Source organism: Ylistrum balloti, unplaced genomic scaffold, assembly GCF_031769215.1.
Source record: "Ylistrum balloti isolate Yb309-2 unplaced genomic scaffold, AGI_CSIRO_Ybal_v1 Utg369954, whole genome shotgun sequence".
Classification (NCBI taxonomy): domain Eukaryota; kingdom Metazoa; phylum Mollusca; class Bivalvia; order Pectinida; family Pectinidae; genus Ylistrum; species Ylistrum balloti.
In genome coordinates this window covers 375466-394005 of record NW_026782055.1, presented here as the reverse complement: position 1 = coordinate 394005, position 18540 = coordinate 375466, and the positions used below count along the sequence as shown (strand labels likewise).

The 18540-nt window shown below is 35.6% G+C and overlaps 1 protein-coding gene across 1 annotated transcript in view; it reads right to left on the bottom strand.

Moving 5' to 3' along the window:
- LOC132547414 (mucin-3B-like) overlaps positions 1-18540 on the bottom strand; it is a gene marked incomplete at its 3' end in the record, with an annotated part of 48457 nt that extends 29917 nt beyond the window's left edge. Inside the window, 4 exon segments of the mRNA XM_060211171.1 lie at positions 4076-4239; positions 5140-5207; positions 14257-14600; positions 18438-18540. Of these exon segments, the coding sequence (XP_060067154.1) occupies positions 4076-4239; positions 5140-5207; positions 14257-14600; positions 18438-18540 (679 nt within the window).

Genomic DNA, 18540 nt, shown 5'->3' with positions numbered 1-18540 from the left:
TGAATTGTTTTGTAAAGCTTAAGTTACCTCACAAATATATATAAATCAAGTTTATCAAAATAAAAAATAGCATTTCGATAAAACATGATAATATTATAAAGCATTTAAATCATAAATCACATGATTTGGAAAAACAAAATTTAGACCATAAATCACAAGATTTTAAAATTTACACGCCTCAATTAAGTTGCAATGTTTTTTATTGTTCCTATTGTATATGTGATTGAATGTGAGATCATCTGGGAATGTTCACTGCTGTGTATTCTTTCGGTGAAATGCGGAGGTAACACGATACTGTGATGGTGCACTGCAGACTAAAGAGAATCTGCAGTCGTCACATCCGCCTCAGCACCCACGTTACTGATGTCAAAACATCGATAGTGTCGTTAAATGTTTCTGGATGACGTGCGATACGACGAGACGTGAACATGGGATTGTACGCGACGCATTTAGTCTCAGAATACCAATATTTACTTTTAGCATACTTGTTTCCTGTTTGAACAATAATTGATATTTTATGGCACATCTTCCTTGGGTATAAAGGAAACTGTGGTACAGTGGTATTACCGGTCACTCATAGCATAAAAAATCATAAAAATGTATTTGTGTAGATATGAGCGGAGTAGCGTGGTACCAGCAAACACGACACGGTCAAACACACATATTATTGATAATGAGCGTGGTTATTGCTACATCCGGATACCAATGAAAATTGATGTCATTATACAAACAAAGTTAGACTCGCCTGGTAGTTGTGTGTTTTTAAACTAGAGCACTATTTCCTCGCTGCTACCAATGAATTTAAATCGAGAAAAACTTAGAGACTCCCAACATTCCGGTCTCTGACAGCGGAGAGAGTTTTCTGCAGTGTTTTCTCTCGTTCTTCTTTTTGAACAGACCAGAAAACTCGGGATATATGGGTTTACATATCTGATATAGTGTATACTTGCTTGGACCAAAGGGGCACAGTACGTAAACAAATTAAAAGGAATAAAACTGGGATTAAACGTTAAACTGTAACAAACAAAATCACACACCAATGTTACCAAGTGGTTGTAAACCAGTATGTACAACGTATATCAATATAGGAAAGTAATACTCATTCGAAAATCGACGAAGGTCGGTGCCAACACGAGCCATTCTGCGGACACTCACTCATAAACAGTTTTTTTCGGTAAGACTCTCTAAGACTAGCGAGATTATAATGGCTATTGAGAACAAAAGATTTTGTATGGGCATACACAAAATTTGGGGGCCAAGTTGATCGAATGTAAAATGAAAATATCATTAAGTTCTGATAAACTTAATATTGAAGTAAAGGATTAATATCAAGTCATAGGAATAAGTTCAAACCCCATCCCCGAAAACTGAAAGTAGATCTCAGTGATGTAGTAAATTACTGAAGAATGAATCGAATTGGCACTACTCCTTCTCATATCAAAAGTCTGTTTAACGTTTACAAGACGAGGTTTGTATGCGTGCACGAGCTGATCCGTGCCTGCCCAAAGTTAGGCCTTAGCTGTAGTACGTAGGAAGGAAAACGTTCTTGACCCAACAAAGTCTGACATGTAGTTACGTAGAAAGGACATATATTCTGGTCACAGTTAGGTCAGGGCTGAAGTTATATCGGTTGGACAGAGATATATTGATTTCTGTACATTATAGTGTACTCACTATTGTCTCTATATTATAGGGTACTCACTATTGTCTCTATATTATCGGGTACTCACTGTTGTCTCTATATTATAGGGTACCCACTATTGTCTCTATATCATAGGGTACCCACTATTGTCTCTATATTATAGGGTACTCACTATTGTCTCTATATTATAGGGTACTCACTATTGTCTCTATATTATAGGGTACACACTATTGTCTCTATATTATAGGGTACTCACTGTTGTCTCTATATTATAGGGTACTCACTATTGTCTCTATATTATAGGGTACACACTACTGTCCCTATATTATAGGGTACTCACTATTGTCTCTATATTATAGGGTACCCACTATTGTCTCTATATTATAGGGTACACACTGTTGTCTCTATATTATATGGTACCCACTATTGTCTCTATATTATAGGGTACTCACTATTGTCTCTATATTATAGGGTACACACTGTTGTCTCTATGTTATAGGGTACCCACTATTGTCTCTATATTATAGGGTACCCACTATTGTCTCTATATTATAGGGTACTCACTATTGTCTCTATATTATAGGGTACCCACTATTGTCTCTATATTATAGGGTACCCACTATTGTCTCTATATTATAGGGTACTCACTGTTGTCTCTATATTATAGGGTACTTACTATAGTCTCTATATTATAGGGTACACACTTTTGTCTATATTATAGGGTACTCACTATTGTCTCTATATTATAGGGTACTCACTATTGTCTCTATATTATAGGGTACTCACTATTGTCTCTATATTATAGGGTACCCACTATTGTCTCTATATTATAGGGCACTCACTATTGTCTCTATATTATAGGGTACTTACTATAGTCTCTATATTATAGGGTACTCACTGTTGTCTCTATATTATAGGGTACTCACTTTTGTCTATATTATAGTGTACTTACTATTGTCTCTATATTATAGGGTACTCACTGTTGTCTCTATATTATAGGGTACTTACTATAGTCTCTATATTATAGGGTACACACTTTTGTCTATATTATAGGGTACTCACTATTGTCTCTACTATAGGGTACTCACTATTGTCTCTATATTATAGGGTACTCACTATTGTCTCTATATTATAGGGTACCCACTATTGTCTCTATATTATAGGGCACTCACTATTGTCTATATTATAGTGTACTTACTATTGTCTCTATATTATAGGGTACTCACTGTTGTCTCTATATTATAGGGTACTCACTTTTGTCTATATTATAGTGTACTTACTATTGTCTCTATATTATAGGGTACTCGCTATTGTCTCTATATTATAGGGTACTCACTGTTGTCTCTATATTATAGGGTACATACTATTGTCTCTATATTATAGGGTACTCACAGTTGTCTCTATATTATAGGGTACTCGCTAATGTCTCTATATTATAGGGTACTCACTGTTGACTCTTTATTATAGGGTACTCACTATTGTCTCTATATTATAGGGTACATACTGTTGACTCTTTATTATAGGGTACCCACTATTGTCTCTATATTATAGGGTACTCACAGTTGTCTCTATATTATAGGGTACTCGCTAATGTCTCTATATTATAGGGTACTCACTATTGTCTCTATATTATAGGGTACTCACTATTGTCTCTATATTATAGGGTACCCACTATTGTCTCTATATTATAGGGTACCCACTATTGTCTCTATATTATAGGGTACTCACTATTGTCTCAATATCATAGGGTACTCACTATTGTCTCAATATTATAGGGTACTCGCTAATGTCTCTATATTATAGGGTACTCACTATTGTCTCTATATTATAGGGTACTCACTGTTGTCTCTATATTATAGGGTACTCACTATTGTCTCTATATTATAGGGTACTCACTGTTGTCTCTATATTATAGGGTACACACTATTGTCTCTATATTATAGGGTACTCACTGTTGGCTCTATATTATAGGGTACCCACTATTGTCTCTATATTATAGGGTACCCACTGTAGGCTCTATATTATAGAGAACCCACTATTTCTCTATATTATAGGGTACTCACTGTTGTCTCTATATTATAGGGTACCCACAGTAGGCTCTATATTATAGAGAACCCACTATTGTCTCTATATTACAGGGTACTCACTGTTGTCTCTATATTATAGGGTACTCACTTTTGGCTCTATATTATAGGGTACCCACTATTGTCTCTATATTATAGGGTACCCACTGTAGACTCTATATTATAGAGAACCCACTATTTTCTCTATATTATAGGGTACTCACTATTGTCTATATTAAAGGATATACACTGTTGACCGATATTATAAAGTACACACTGATGTTTCCTCATTATAGGGCTGTTATGAATGCCGCCCTATCCTAGAGTATAACATGATACTATCTGGTTCTATACATGCGGGAGTACTCACCTATAATTGATGTTTTGTTGGCGTCCACGGTGAAGTTTCCAATAGTACTGTTACTGATTGCGCTCAACAATAAGTTGGTTACGCTCTCGGAATCCAGGGTGACGGTGGAATTGGTGCCATTGGAGGACAGAACCATCGAGAATGTGACCACAATACTTCCTTCTCTGTAGTATAAGTATAACAAGTAGTATTACCAACCCTGGCATTCATGGATCACTACAAAACCCTTCAAACAATGAAACAATGACAGAAGTTCCCTCAGCCTAGACACAAAACCCTTCAAACAACGAAACAATGACAGAAGTTCCCTCAGCCTAGATACAAAATCCTTCAAACAATGAAACAATGACAGAAGTTCCCTCAGCCTAGATACAAAACCCTTTAAACAATGAAACAATGACAGAAGTTCCCTCAGCCTAGATACAAAACCCTTCAAACAACGAAACAATGACAGAAGTTCCCTCAGCCTAGATACAAAATCCTTCAAACAATGAAACAATGACAGAAGTTCCCTCAGCCTAGATACAAAACCCTTTAAACAATGAAACAATGACAGAAGTTCCCTCAGCCTAGATACAAAACCCTTCAAACAACGAAACAATGACAGAGGTTCCCTCAGCCTAGATACAAAACCCTTCAAACAACGAAACAATGACAGAAGTTCCCTCAGCCTAGATACAAAACCCTTCAAACAACGAAACAATGACAGAAGTTCCCTCACCCTAAATATCAAACTACGTCACAAATGAAGGAGTGATACCATATTTGAGAACTCTTTCTACCAGTATTTTAAGAAAAACGGACTATTCCGCTGAAAGTTCGCAAGGCCGCAACAGTAGATGTAAAACACTTTAGATATATAAAGAATTAAGAGCAAAGTAAAACACGGACAGAAAATAAGCATTAAATACGACTAAACATTCACGTCTTGTTGATTTAATTTTATATTTTACCTGTATCATCTGCTTGAACAAAATATATCATCTTTGCGAAATCAAGTTTGAAGCGATATACCTGGCATTGAGCAATAAATCAGGCCCTGATAATAAGGGTTGGTGACGTACCTGAAGTCGTGAATGAGCGTTGTCTGATAAGTCTCAGCCAGTGGACCACTTGAGAACAAGTCGTTGAACTACAAAATAGATTTATTGAATTTTTATTGCATTTTTTGCGCCTGTAAAGCTGTGCGCATCTAATAAATCATCTACGCGATGGTACATCATTGAAAATTGAATTTCAAAACAACAATTAACGGACATATTTCACCTGAAAATCATTATCGCCTGTATGAAATTAATGATCACTGGCGCGTCCCGTCGATTTGTATTTATAAGGACGGGATGATTGAAACAAAACATTAACATTATCGAAAGGTATGAAACATTTAATCATTGATATATTGTCACTTTTTATAGCTAAGGATAACGTCAAGAGTTCATAGACGAGGTTATAGCAAAGCGTTAATAACCAGTTTACGTGTCCGTGGTTATAGCAACGGGTTAATAACTAGTTTACGTGTCCTAGGTTATAGCTAAGGTTAATAACCAGTTTACGTGTCCTAGGTTATAGCTAAGGTTAATGACCAGTTTACGTGTCCTAGGTTATAGCTAAGGTTAATAACCAGTTTACGTGTCCAAGGTTATAGCTAAGGTTAATAATGACCAGTTTACGTGTCCGAGGTTATAGCTAAGGTTAATGACCAGTTTACGTGTCCGAGGTTATAGCTAAGGTTAATGACCAGTTTACGTGTCCGAGGTTTTAGCAAGGGTTAATGACCAGTTTACGTGTCCGAGGTTATAGTTAAGGTTAATAACCAGTTTACGTGTCCGAGGTTATAGCTAAGGTTAATGCTGGTATTGATATAATAATTAATGAATATTTTATTGAATATAGGGATATTTTTTCACCAATGTTGTTGCGACTTTTTAATTGAATGTTACAAATAGGATATTTTCCGGAATCATGGGCTCAGGGCGTTATTATTCCGTTACACAAAAAGGGGGATAAAAACAACGTCAATAATTATAGGGGAATCACGTTGATTAGTCATTGAACTAAACTGTTTACATCTTTGTTGAATAAGAGTCTTCTAAAATGGAGTACAAGTGAAAATATTGTTTCTGATGCACAGTTTGGTTTCAAACCTGGGCTTGGTACTAGGGACGCAATTTTTGCATTAAATAGTTTAATCCTTAATTCAATAGAACAAAACAAAAGACTTTATTGTGTTTTTGTTGACTATAGCAAGGCATTTGATAGTGTGATACACCAGAATCTGTGGTTTAAACTTTGGAGAAGTGGTATAAGAGGTAAATTGCTTAATGTAATTAGATCAATTTATGATAATGTACGTTCATGTGTGAAATTAAATGGTAACGTATCCGCCATGTTTGATATACATGTCGGTTTATTACAAGGAATCGTTATCTCCCATCCTTTTGTCATTATTTGTTAATGATGTGGAGAGCGAATTTATTAATTCAAATTGTCAAAGTTATGCATTACAGTTTATAAACCTTTTTATGCTAATGTATGCGGATGACACAGTTTTATTCTCGGAGGATGCTACAGATCTTCAGCATATGCTGGATCATTTACAAATGTACACTGAGAAGTGGAATTTAAATGTTAATATTGATAAAACAAAAATTGTTGTTTTTAGAAAAAAAAAACGAGTACTACCTTTTGAAAATTGGACTTTTAATGGTAAATCTATTGAAATTGTTGATAAGTTTTGTTATCTTGGCTTAGTTTTCAACTATAATGGGAGATTTACTGTAGCACAGGATACATTAGCATCTCAAGGAAGGAAAGCATATTACTACTTAAAACGAAAAATTAAAGATTTTACCCTTAATACTAAAACTCTAATCTCTTTATTTGATACATATGTCGTTTGTATACTGAATTATGGGTGTGAAGTGTGGGGTCATAGTGCATCGCCACAAATTGAAAAAGTTCATCTCCTTTTTCTCAAAGATTTATTGAAAGTAAAGAAAACGGTCAATAGTTCAATGGTATATTTTGAAACTAGGGTGTATTCATTACATGTACAACGTAAAATTGCTATGATGAAATATTGGGTAAAAGTTTTAAATACGAATAATTGTATAGTAAGATCTTGTTATAATGCTTTACTTGGTTTCAGTGTCAGAAAGCCAAATTGTAAAGTGAACTGGGTATACCAAATCAAGAATGAATTATGTAGACTGGGTTTTAACTATATTTGGGTGAGTCAACATGTACCAAATGAAAACAAGTTTATTGAAATGTATACACAACGTCAGCATGATGTTTTTATTCAGGAATTGCGAAGTGCACTTGATACATCTCCTAAGTGTTATTTATATAAACATTTAGTCGATAACTTTCAAATTCAGTGGTATCTAATTAAACCTATCACTTCCAATATTAAACAATTACTGAGCCAGTTTCGAATGCAATGTCACACTGTTAATATAGAATCTGGTCGTTATAACGGTACACCTAGAAATCAACGAGTATGTACAATTTGTAATACAGGTGATATTGAGGACGAATTACATTTTATACTTCTTTGTCCAGCCTGTTTAGAAATAAGAAAAACTTACATTAAACAATATTATCATCGACGTCCATGTGTGTTGAAATTAGTAGAACTATTTACATGTAAATGTGTTAAAACTTTAAGAAAATTTGGTAGATATTTATTGTGTGCAACAGCTAAAAGAAAAAACCTTCCTGTGTAGTAGTAATACATTGTATATTAATTTCATTTGTTATTATATGAGTATGAATTCTTCTCTATTACCATAGCTTATTACTTGAGTTTTGATTGAAAGTCAACTTTCATTGTTAACACTGTGTGACGTCATAACTTTCCCGTATCATCTTTATTATTACGTCACAAACCAAAGGATATAATTATGAATATTGATTCTCGTGACATTGTTATATGTTAATTCCTGGAACTGTTTGGTGTCAATATATGTTATATTCACCATCTCTATGGAATTGCCCTCCGCCATCTTGAACATTTAATATGATTTAAATAATTATGTATCATTGCTACCTATATGCTGTAATTGCATTTGGAAATAAAACAATGAACAGTTTACGTGTCCGAGGTTATAGCTAAGGTTAATGACCAGTTTAAATGTCCGAGGTTATAGCTAAGGTTAATGACCAGTTTACGTGTCCGAGGTTATAGCTAAGGTTAATGACCAGTTTAAATGTCCGAGGTTATAGCTAAGGTTAATGACCAGTTTACGTGTCCGAAGTTATAGCTAAGGTTAATGACCAGTTTAGCTAAGGTTAATGACCAGTTTACGTGTCCGAAGTTATAGCTAAGGTTAATGACCAGTTTAAATGTCCGAGGTTATAGCATGGGTTAATGACCAGTTTACGTGTCCGAAGTTATAGCTAAGGTTAATGACCAGTTTAAATGTCCGAGGTTATAGCATGGGTTAATGACCAGTTTACGTGTCCGAAGTTATAGCTAAGGTTATTGACCAGTTTACGTGTTCGAGGTTATAGCAAGGGTAAATGACCAGTTTACGTGTCCTATGTTATATTTAAGATTAATAACCAGTTTACGTGTCCTAGGTTATAGCTAAGGTTAATGACCTGTACAAGTGGCCGAGGTTATAGCTAAGGTGAATGAACAGTTTATGTGTCCGAGGTGTTAGCAAGGGTTAATGAACAGTTTATGTGTCCGAGGTTATAGCAAGGGTTAATAACAAGTCACTTGTCTGAGCTTATAACTAGGGTTAATGTCAAGCATACGTAGCCGACGCTATAACAAAGGTTAACTTGCAATAAACGTGACAGAGGTTATAGATAGTGTTGATGTTTCAGTGTTCAGCATCCGTCCGAGCGAGGAAAGCTGTGTGTTTGAAACCATGACAGACACTTAAATTCACTTCTACTGCCCTTCCTTTCCGTTCAGTTTTTGATGCGACCGGATAAATAAGACCAGGTAAATTGTCATGCAGGTTATATTTCATTGTGATTGCACTATCAAAACCTATTATCTGTTAACGTTGTCTTCGTATCACTTGAGCTGATACTCAACATCCAAATACTTTACAATATGTTCAGCATAAGTAATGAGCTAGCTGTCAGCTGGCATTCACATGCATATACAACTGTCATTGAATGGCTTGGAATGTTAACTGGAGCAGTTCAGTGCTTAAGTAAACACCTTTCGGGGTGCATTTCCAACAAGTTCCCTTTGTTTCAATAGTGACGCCAAAGTAAAACAATGCATTGACATATATGACTCGTAAAATAAATTGACGATATTGTTTATTTTCCTAGCAAAAGCTTAATGCAACAGCAGTAACACGCGGAAGGGATAAAGTAATGTAACCTCCCCGTCGAAAAATGATACGACGTCACATTGACAATTTGCTGACATCACACCAACCATTTATTAACCCTTTCATATCAATGATGTCATGTCAACGACGCGAAGCACCGGGACAGCAAAACAACAATCTACGGCCTTGTTGTTATTTTATAAGATTCTCTAAATCAGTCATCTACTGTTTTGTTGTTCTTTTATAAGATTCTCTAAAACAACCACCTACTGTGTTGTTGTTCTTTTATAAGATTCTCTAGCACAGCCGTCTACTGTCTTGTTGTTCTTTTATGAGATTCTCTAACACAGCCGTCTACTGTCTTGTTGTTTTTTTATAAGATTCTCTAACACAGCCGTCTACTGTCTTGTTGTTCTTTTATAAGATTCTCTAACACAGCCGTCTACTGTCTTGTTGTTCTTTTATAAGATTCTCTAACACAGCCGTCTACTGTGTTGTTGTTCTTTTATAAGATTCTCTAACACAACCGTCTACTGTCTTGTTGTTCTTTTATAAGATTCTCTAACACAGCCGTCTACTGTCTTGTTGTTCTTTTATAAGATTCTCTAACACAGCCGTCTACTGTCTTGTTGTTCTTTTATAAGATTCTCTAACACAACCGTCTACTGTCTTGTTGTTCTTTTATAAGATTCTCTAACACAACCGTCTACTGTCTTGTTGTTCTTTTATAAGATTCTCTCACACAACCGTCTACTGTCTTGTTGTTCTTTTATAAGATTCCCAAACACAGCCGTCTACTGTGTTGTTGTTCTTTTATAAGATTCTCTAACACAGCCGTCTACTGTCTTGTTGTTCTTTTATAAGATTCTCTAACACAACCATCTACTGTCTTGTTGTTCTTTTATAAGATTCTCTAACACAGCCGTCTACTGTCTTGTTGTTCTTTTATAAGATTCTCTAACACAGCCGTCTACTGTGTTGTTGTTCTTTTATAAGATTCTCTCACACAGCCGTCTACTGTCTTGTTGTTCTTTTATAAGATTCTCTCACACAACCGTCTACTGTCTTGTTGTTCTTTTATAAGATTCCCAAACACAGCCGTCTACTGTGTTGTTGTTCTTTTATAAGATTCTCTAACACAGCCGTCTACTGTCTTGTTGTTCTTTTATAAGATTCTCTAACACAACCATCTACTGTCTTGTTGTTCTTTTATAAGATTCCCTAACACAACCATCTACTGTCTTGTTGTTCTTTTATAAGATTCTCTAACACAGCCGTCTACTGTCTTGTTGTTCTTTTATAAGATTCTCTAACACAGCCGTCTACTGTGTTGTTGTTCTTTTATAAGATTCTCTCACACAGCCGTCTACTGTCTTGTTGTTCTTTTATAAGATTCTCTAACACAGCCGTCTACTGTGTTGTTGTTCTTTTATAAGATTCCCTAACACAGCCGTCTACTGTCTTGTTCTTCTTTTATAAGATTCTCTAACACAGCCGTCTACTGTCTTGTTGTTCTTTTATAAGATTCCCTAACACAGCCGTCTACTGTCTTGTTGTTCTTTTATAAGATTCTCTAACACAGCCGTCTACTGTGTTGTTGTTCTTTTATAAGATTCTCTAAAACAGCCACCTACTGTGTTGTTGTTCTTTTATAAGATTCTCTAACACAACCGTCTACTGTCTTGTTGTTCTTTTATAAGATTCTCTAACACAACCGTCTACTGTCTTGTTGTTCTTTTATAAGATTCTCTAACACAGCCGTCTACTGTCTTGTTGTTCTTTTATAAGATTCTCTAACACAACCGTCTACTGTCTTGTTGTTCTTTTATAAGATTCTCTAACACAACCGTCTACTGTCTTGTTGTTCTTTTATAAGATTCTCTCACACAACCGTCTACTGTCTTGTTGTTCTTTTATAAGATTCCCAAACACAGCCGTCTACTGTGTTGTTGTTCTTTTATAAGATTCTCTAACACAGCCGTCTACTGTCTTGTTGTTCTTTTATAAGATTCTCTAACACAACCATCTACTGTGTTGTTGTTCTTTTATAAGATTCTCTAACACAGCCGTCTACTGTCTTGTTGTTCTTTTATAAGATTCTCTAACACAGCCGTCTACTGTGTTGTTGTTCTTTTATAAGATTCTCTAACACAGCCGTCTACTGTGTTGTTGTTCTTTTATAAGATTCTCTCACACAACCGTCTACTGTCTTGTTGTTCTTTTATAAGATTCTCTAACACAGCCGTCTACTGTGTTGTTGTTCTTTTATAAGATTCTCTAACACAGCCGTCTACTGTGTTGTTGTTCTTTTATAAGATTCTCTAACACAGCCGTCTACTGTCTTGTTGTTCTTTTATAAGATTCTCTAACACAGCCGTCTACTGTGTTGTTGTTCTTTTATAAGATTCTCTCACACAGCCGTCTACTGTGTTGTTGTTCTTTTATAAGATTCTCTCACACAGCCGTCTACTGTCTTGTTGTTCTTTTATAAGATTCTCTAACACAGCCGTCTACTGTGTTGTTGTTCTTTTATAAGATTCTCTAACACAGCCGTCTACTGTCTTGTTGTTCTTTTATAAGATTCTCTAACACAACCGTCTACTGTGTTGTTGTTCTTTTATAAGATTCTCTCACACAACCGTCTACTGTCTTGTTGTTCTTTTATAAGATTCTCTAACACAGCCGTCTACTGTCTTGTTGTTCTTTTATAAGATTCTCTAACACAACCGTCTACTGTCTTGTTGTTCTTTTATAAGATTCTCTAAAACAACCATCTACTGTCTTGTTGTTCTTTTGTAAGATTCTCTCACACAACCATCTACTGTCTTGTGGTGAAAACAATAAAAATAGACGTGTAATCACACACTAACATAAGGTTATAAAGATAGTAAAGAAATATTGTTGTTTAAGAAACTAATAATTTACGTAACGATTTAATACTAAAATAAGACATAAACGATGTCAAGGCAAAGAAAGGAAGTAAAGAGAGCAGGGACAATTACAATGCTGCACGGGAGAGGTGTATGTACCTACTTACAATCCGCACATCCCGTCATTGAAATATTGATCGCAATCGACTGTGATGTCAGGCTTGTATTTTATAAAATTACCACAATATGGGTCGTCTGTCAGACATAGTTAAGAATTGGATCAAAGATATATATATATATATATACTTATTACAGCGCCTGCTTTTATATAGATATATATACTTATTACAGCGCCTACTTTACATAGATATATATACTTATTACAGCGCCTGCTTTTATATAGATATATATACTTATTACAGCGCCTACTTTTATATAGACATATATACTTATTACAGCGCCTATATTTATGTATATATATATATATATACTTATTACAGCGCCTACTTTTATACAGATATATATACTTATTACAGCGCCTACTTTTATACAGATATATATACTTATTACAGCGCCTACTTTTATATAGATATGTATACTTATTACAGCGCCTACTTTTATATAGATATATACTTAATACAGTGTCTACTTTATATAGATATATATATATTTATTACAGCGCCTACTTTATGTAGATATATTTACTTATTACAGCGCCTACTTTTATATATATACTTATTACAGCGCCTACTTTTATATAGATATATATACTTATTACAGCGCCTACTTTTATATATATACTTATTACAGCGCCTACTTTTATATATATACTTATTACAGCGCCTACTTTTATATAGATATATATACTTATTACAACGCCTACTTTTATATAGATATATACTTAATACAGTGTCTACTTTATATAGATATATATACTTATTACAGCGCCTACTTAATGTAGATATATATATTTATTACAGCGCCTACTTTTATATAGATATATATACTTATTACAGCGCCTGCTTTTATATAGATATATATACTTATTACAGCGCATACTTTTATATAGATATATATACTTATTACAGCGCATACTTTTATATAGATATATAGTTAATACAGTGTCTACTTTATATAGATATATATATTTATTACAGCGCCTACTTTATGTAGATATATTTACTTATTACAGCGCCTACTTTTATATAGATATATATACTTATTACAGCGCCTACTTTTATATAGATATATATACTTATTACAGCGCCTACTTTTATATAGAGATACTTATTACAACGCCTACTTTATATAGATATATATACTTATTACAGCGCCTACTTTTATATATATACTTATTACAGCGCCTACTTTTATATAGATATATATACTTATTACAGCGCCTAATTTTATATATATACTTATTACAGCGCCTACTTTTATAAATATACTTATTACAGCGCCTACTTTTATATAGATATATATACTTATTACAGCGCCTACTTTTACATAGAGATACTTATTACAGCACCTACTTTTCATTAAAAAAGAACAAACGAGGTAAGTAAGAACGAACCTGCATTGTATTCCATAGAAATGAACAGACAGATTCAAGGATATTTAAAGTTTCCTAGTTGGATCATGGATGGAAGACTTTTGTCTTTTGGATGACCAAATATACATAGCACGGCGTCTGTGTTATAAAAACATTCAGCATGAGAGTGGAACTGTCCTTCAGGAGCTCGATTGAAGTATCCTGGTAATTAATAGGTACACTACTATCTTCAAACATTGATTATTGTCGAACTTGACTCATAGTTACACCCGGTCTTAACATTAACAAAGTATGAAGCTATGAAAACATTTCATGAAGTACCAACGATATTTAAAAGGGATTCAAACTAAATGTGATCTAGAGACGTCATACTAGAACTACCCAGAAGTGTCAATGCTCTCGTCTTGACATTACAAACATTCTGAGTTGCCCAGTTACACCCCAAAGGTAATGACTTACCCATGACAGAAGTAATGACTTAAGGTCCAGAAAGGCACCCGACGTCTTGTGTTGGAAATCATCCTGCCATTCAATACCCTGATCGATGTACAGGTGACCAGTATGATACACAAACGAGTAATCCGCTTCCTCCTCCAATGACCGCCGTGCCCTGTGCCGAGATATGTCTCCTTCCACATCTTTTACAGTTTTCTCATCCAGCAATTTAATGTAGTTCTCATTCTTCAGTTGCCGTCCAGTAGCATGCCACGTGTTCTCATCATCAGACACAGCATCTCCCACCCCATCGTCTACACTTTCAGCTAAACCGTCATGGGTAGAGAAAACGCTACTTACTCCTAATGCTGAAAAAATATGTATCAGACATTTAAATGTTGACATAAAACATATAACGAGGGCAAATAAAAAGCAGTGAATTTATGATAATTAGTTTTTATTTTAGCTCGTCTTTTCCTGTTCCTGAATATGAGTATTTTTATCCTTGTATGTACGAAGCAGTGGGTCATTGTATGATAGTCTCGAGGACAGCGCGAACTCCTGGAATTCACCGTGTTTACCGTTATGTCCAAAGATATTTCATGTCAACATCAACAGATATCACGATATGAATGATGAACATGATCAACATAATTTCTCTTTTATCGACATCAAGAACATCAAAACAAATTATTGTCAAGTTCAGTTTGTGATATAAAGTACTGACATATTTTACGGGGCTAATCGGAAATACATCGACGATAACTGACCTCTAGTTTTGTGATCATAGATTACTTAACCAGTGAGGGATTATATCCGAGTTTATAGAAATTTGAAGAATAACTGTTAGAAAAATATGGAATTTTCAAGGAATACCCACCTGTTATTATAAAAGTAGTTACGGTAGCCAGTCGTAGTAAGATTTTCAGCATTGCAATATAATAGTCCAAGCTACACCGACTGGTGCCCAGTGCCCAAGGTCCCGGGTAGCGCTCTCCTGTATCGATCTCACCAGAAACAGCTTTTGCGACCAACTTGTCAGCATCCTAACGATGACATGAGCAGGTGCTCCTCGTGAGAAGGTTCCGTGCGTGACAACAATCACATCAGGTACAATGTAAAAACTATCCAAATTCCATTTCCAAACGGAAATGTCACTAGACGAAATGTGTGTACAGCTCATGTTTAATGCATCTTGTTTGCGTCGAATGGTTGCAAGACTTCATTTTGATTCGAAAACAAATAGTTGGGTGGCATCGTTTAACACGGTAGTGGAGGTACATTTAATGTAATACGCTTATTCATACGAAAGCTGCTGCAGTACCAGAGATTAGTAACACAATCTAAAAGATTTCGACAGGTGAAATATTGTTATACTTAATATAGGAATAACAGTCATTAAAGCGTAGTAAACCACAAACTCCTTGAAGGCATGGACTTTCCACATGTTCTTTATCAGTATCCATCCAAAACGTTATTGAACTGTACGGTTGATGAACGTCCCTGAATGGTTTTGATATTAATTTCGATCAATTTCCAATAAAGCAGGTACAAATATATGGTTGTTAACTATACTGAAGCATCGTGAAAAATACGTCCAATCAAGAAGAAATATACCAGAGACGAAATCCTAAAAATGATCGAGTTTCAAGTTGACATCATTTTCGTCGAATTTGGTGGTAAGATCTTCCAGCAGACTATTGGCATACCTAAGGGAACTAACTGTGCTCCTCTGTTGGTTGTCTTGTTTTTGTTTTGACACGTTTACAAGAAGTTTTGAGATATGCGTTTTCTATTCTTTCTGCTATTCGGCACCACTGGTTCCTGAAACCATTACCTCTCCTTGAATCACTTTAGCTTCCTTGGTTGAGTTTTTTTCTGGGTATCTTTCTCTCTGGGAGAGCTGAGACTGGACACATCTTTCACTGAACTATCCAAGTCCAGGGACCTTTAGTCTCAGGAGGAGGATAGGGAACACCCATAGCTAAATTCCTTGGTCTTTGTTTCTCGGAAAGGATGGAGATTCGACGCTTCTCCACTGAAGCGCTTCGGTCTCGTTTTTTTTTTTTTAGTTGATGACAGGAGAACGGTTCACCCTACATGGGCGTACTAATCTTAGTGCGTAATGTTCTTATTTCTGACACGTCTCTCGCAGATTATATAAAGATATCATGATGTTTATACTATGTGTGATCATATGCGAAATAAAAGCACCTTTTTAATACCAGTCTGGTCCCGCAGGCGCATTTAAAAGTCAGTTTATAGGCAGCGTATTGATAGCCATAACTTTTTTTTTGTTATCTTGAAAATCGGGGTCATTTGTACGGAGGCCGAGCTACCCTTCATCATTGTAAAATTTCTCGGTTTTGCGCAAAGTTGGGTTCGATAATCCCCAATTATATCACGACTTGTTAGAAATATTTCACCAACACATGAATTCATTCTTATTCTTACAGACACTTCATCGTTTTTCGGATGATATTATTCTGTTTTGATCGCGAAGACCATTTTCTGTATTGACAGGCAGAATCCACGTTTAATTAAGATTTATCTATCGATGTAATGATGGCGAACGTATCCTCCGGCTGCTACGTGTCAGAGTGATCGATGGTTCGGTAAATTTATAATGTTCATAATATTCCAACTTTATATGTCGCAGAGTATTACCAGGTTATGACTACTAAAAAACAGCGTCTCTATAGCAGCGGTGCTGACACCCGCTTAACTCGGATTTTCTCTGGTCCAGGTGTCTGATGTTTGGGTCCGAGGAAACTCGGGTCAGCGTCCATGTTACTCTGATTCATCATTATGGCTGACGCTTAGCGTGATTGGAGACATAGACAATAATTCGTATTGTTGGAATAAAAGCTGTTCTTCTGTGACGATTAGTATTAAGTTTCATGTTTTCACGACCCAAGAGCTATGAACTTTGTATTGCGTAGGCAATCAACTATAAATCTTCTATACTTGTGTGATATTTTTCCATCCTTGTCAATTTTAGATCTGCTGATTTATAAGACCCAATTTCAAATGGTATTTTTTTGTCGTTTCCATAATCTTTATGTGAAAGAAGGGCGGGAGATTATTGTCATCTTGAAATAAATAATGACTTAACTGTGTTGTAAACGTCATTTTTTTTTTTATATTTTCAGGAGTTAACATTTCCACTGACTTCGGCAATCATTCCTAGTCCATTGAAAAATAATGGACAACCTATAAACTCCAAGCCATCCCTTCACCAAAAAGTGGTTAGATCGGCACCAACTGACCTGAGAATATCTGTTACCTTTGTATCATCATCGCCGTATTTTTAATTTCCTGATATGGAGACATTTTGTAGATGACCGATAGTACAGGTCTAAGTCATAAGCTGTTAACACAGTTAATAACGGCGACAAATTTGCTTTTAGCACCAGTATGTATAAAAGTATTGTTAAGCGTAGTGTAAATTAACGGAATACTTAATTGTCTGTATCCTCGTTCCTGTTATATTGATGATATCAGATAAAATATGTATTTTAACCCGAGCACCATTTGACAAGATGCAATGTGTTCAAACAGATTTGGAATAGATGTAGACAGTACACTTTCTGAAGTCATCTCTGGTGACCAGGTATGTCGGGTGTCATGACACACAGGAAGTCCTTATCTTCGATTTTCAGCAGGTGGTTGTACACAGGCCATATTCTAGAAGCGAATTAGATAAAAAAATTATCGTTCACGGTGTTAGATACATGATTGGTAATATTCAGGATGTCTATTTCACAACAGCTACATGTGCAGGCGGTGCACATCACAAATGGACGGTGGGCCGTGTGAACACTGAGTCATTCAACGTCGTCATTACGATTGACAGAATGACGTCATCAGAATAACTGGGCCCGTTTCACGAAAGCGTTCTCATGCTCAAACTCAAGGTTTTGTACTCAAAATTCAGCTTTTGTGCTCACCTATTTTATTCTCGTGCTCAAGTCGTATTCACGAAAAATCCTGTGCTCAACTTTTGTGCACGTTCTCAGGTTTACTTGAGCATGGTCTTGCCCATGCTCAGGATATCATTCTCATCATGGCGGCAGCACGTTTCATATGAGGGTAAATGTGGCGTTTCAAGTATTTACATGAATTTCCTATACGAATTTATCATATCAGTGGTGTCATCCCAAGGTTTTTTCTCCTTTTCGCAGGTAGTTTGATGGCCCCAGAACCAGTCATTGATCCAAACAGTACGTCCTCATTGGCATGTACTGCTTGGATCAAGGAGACTTCTTCCGCTGTACTCCACTGTACTTTCTTCTTCTCGATGGCCAT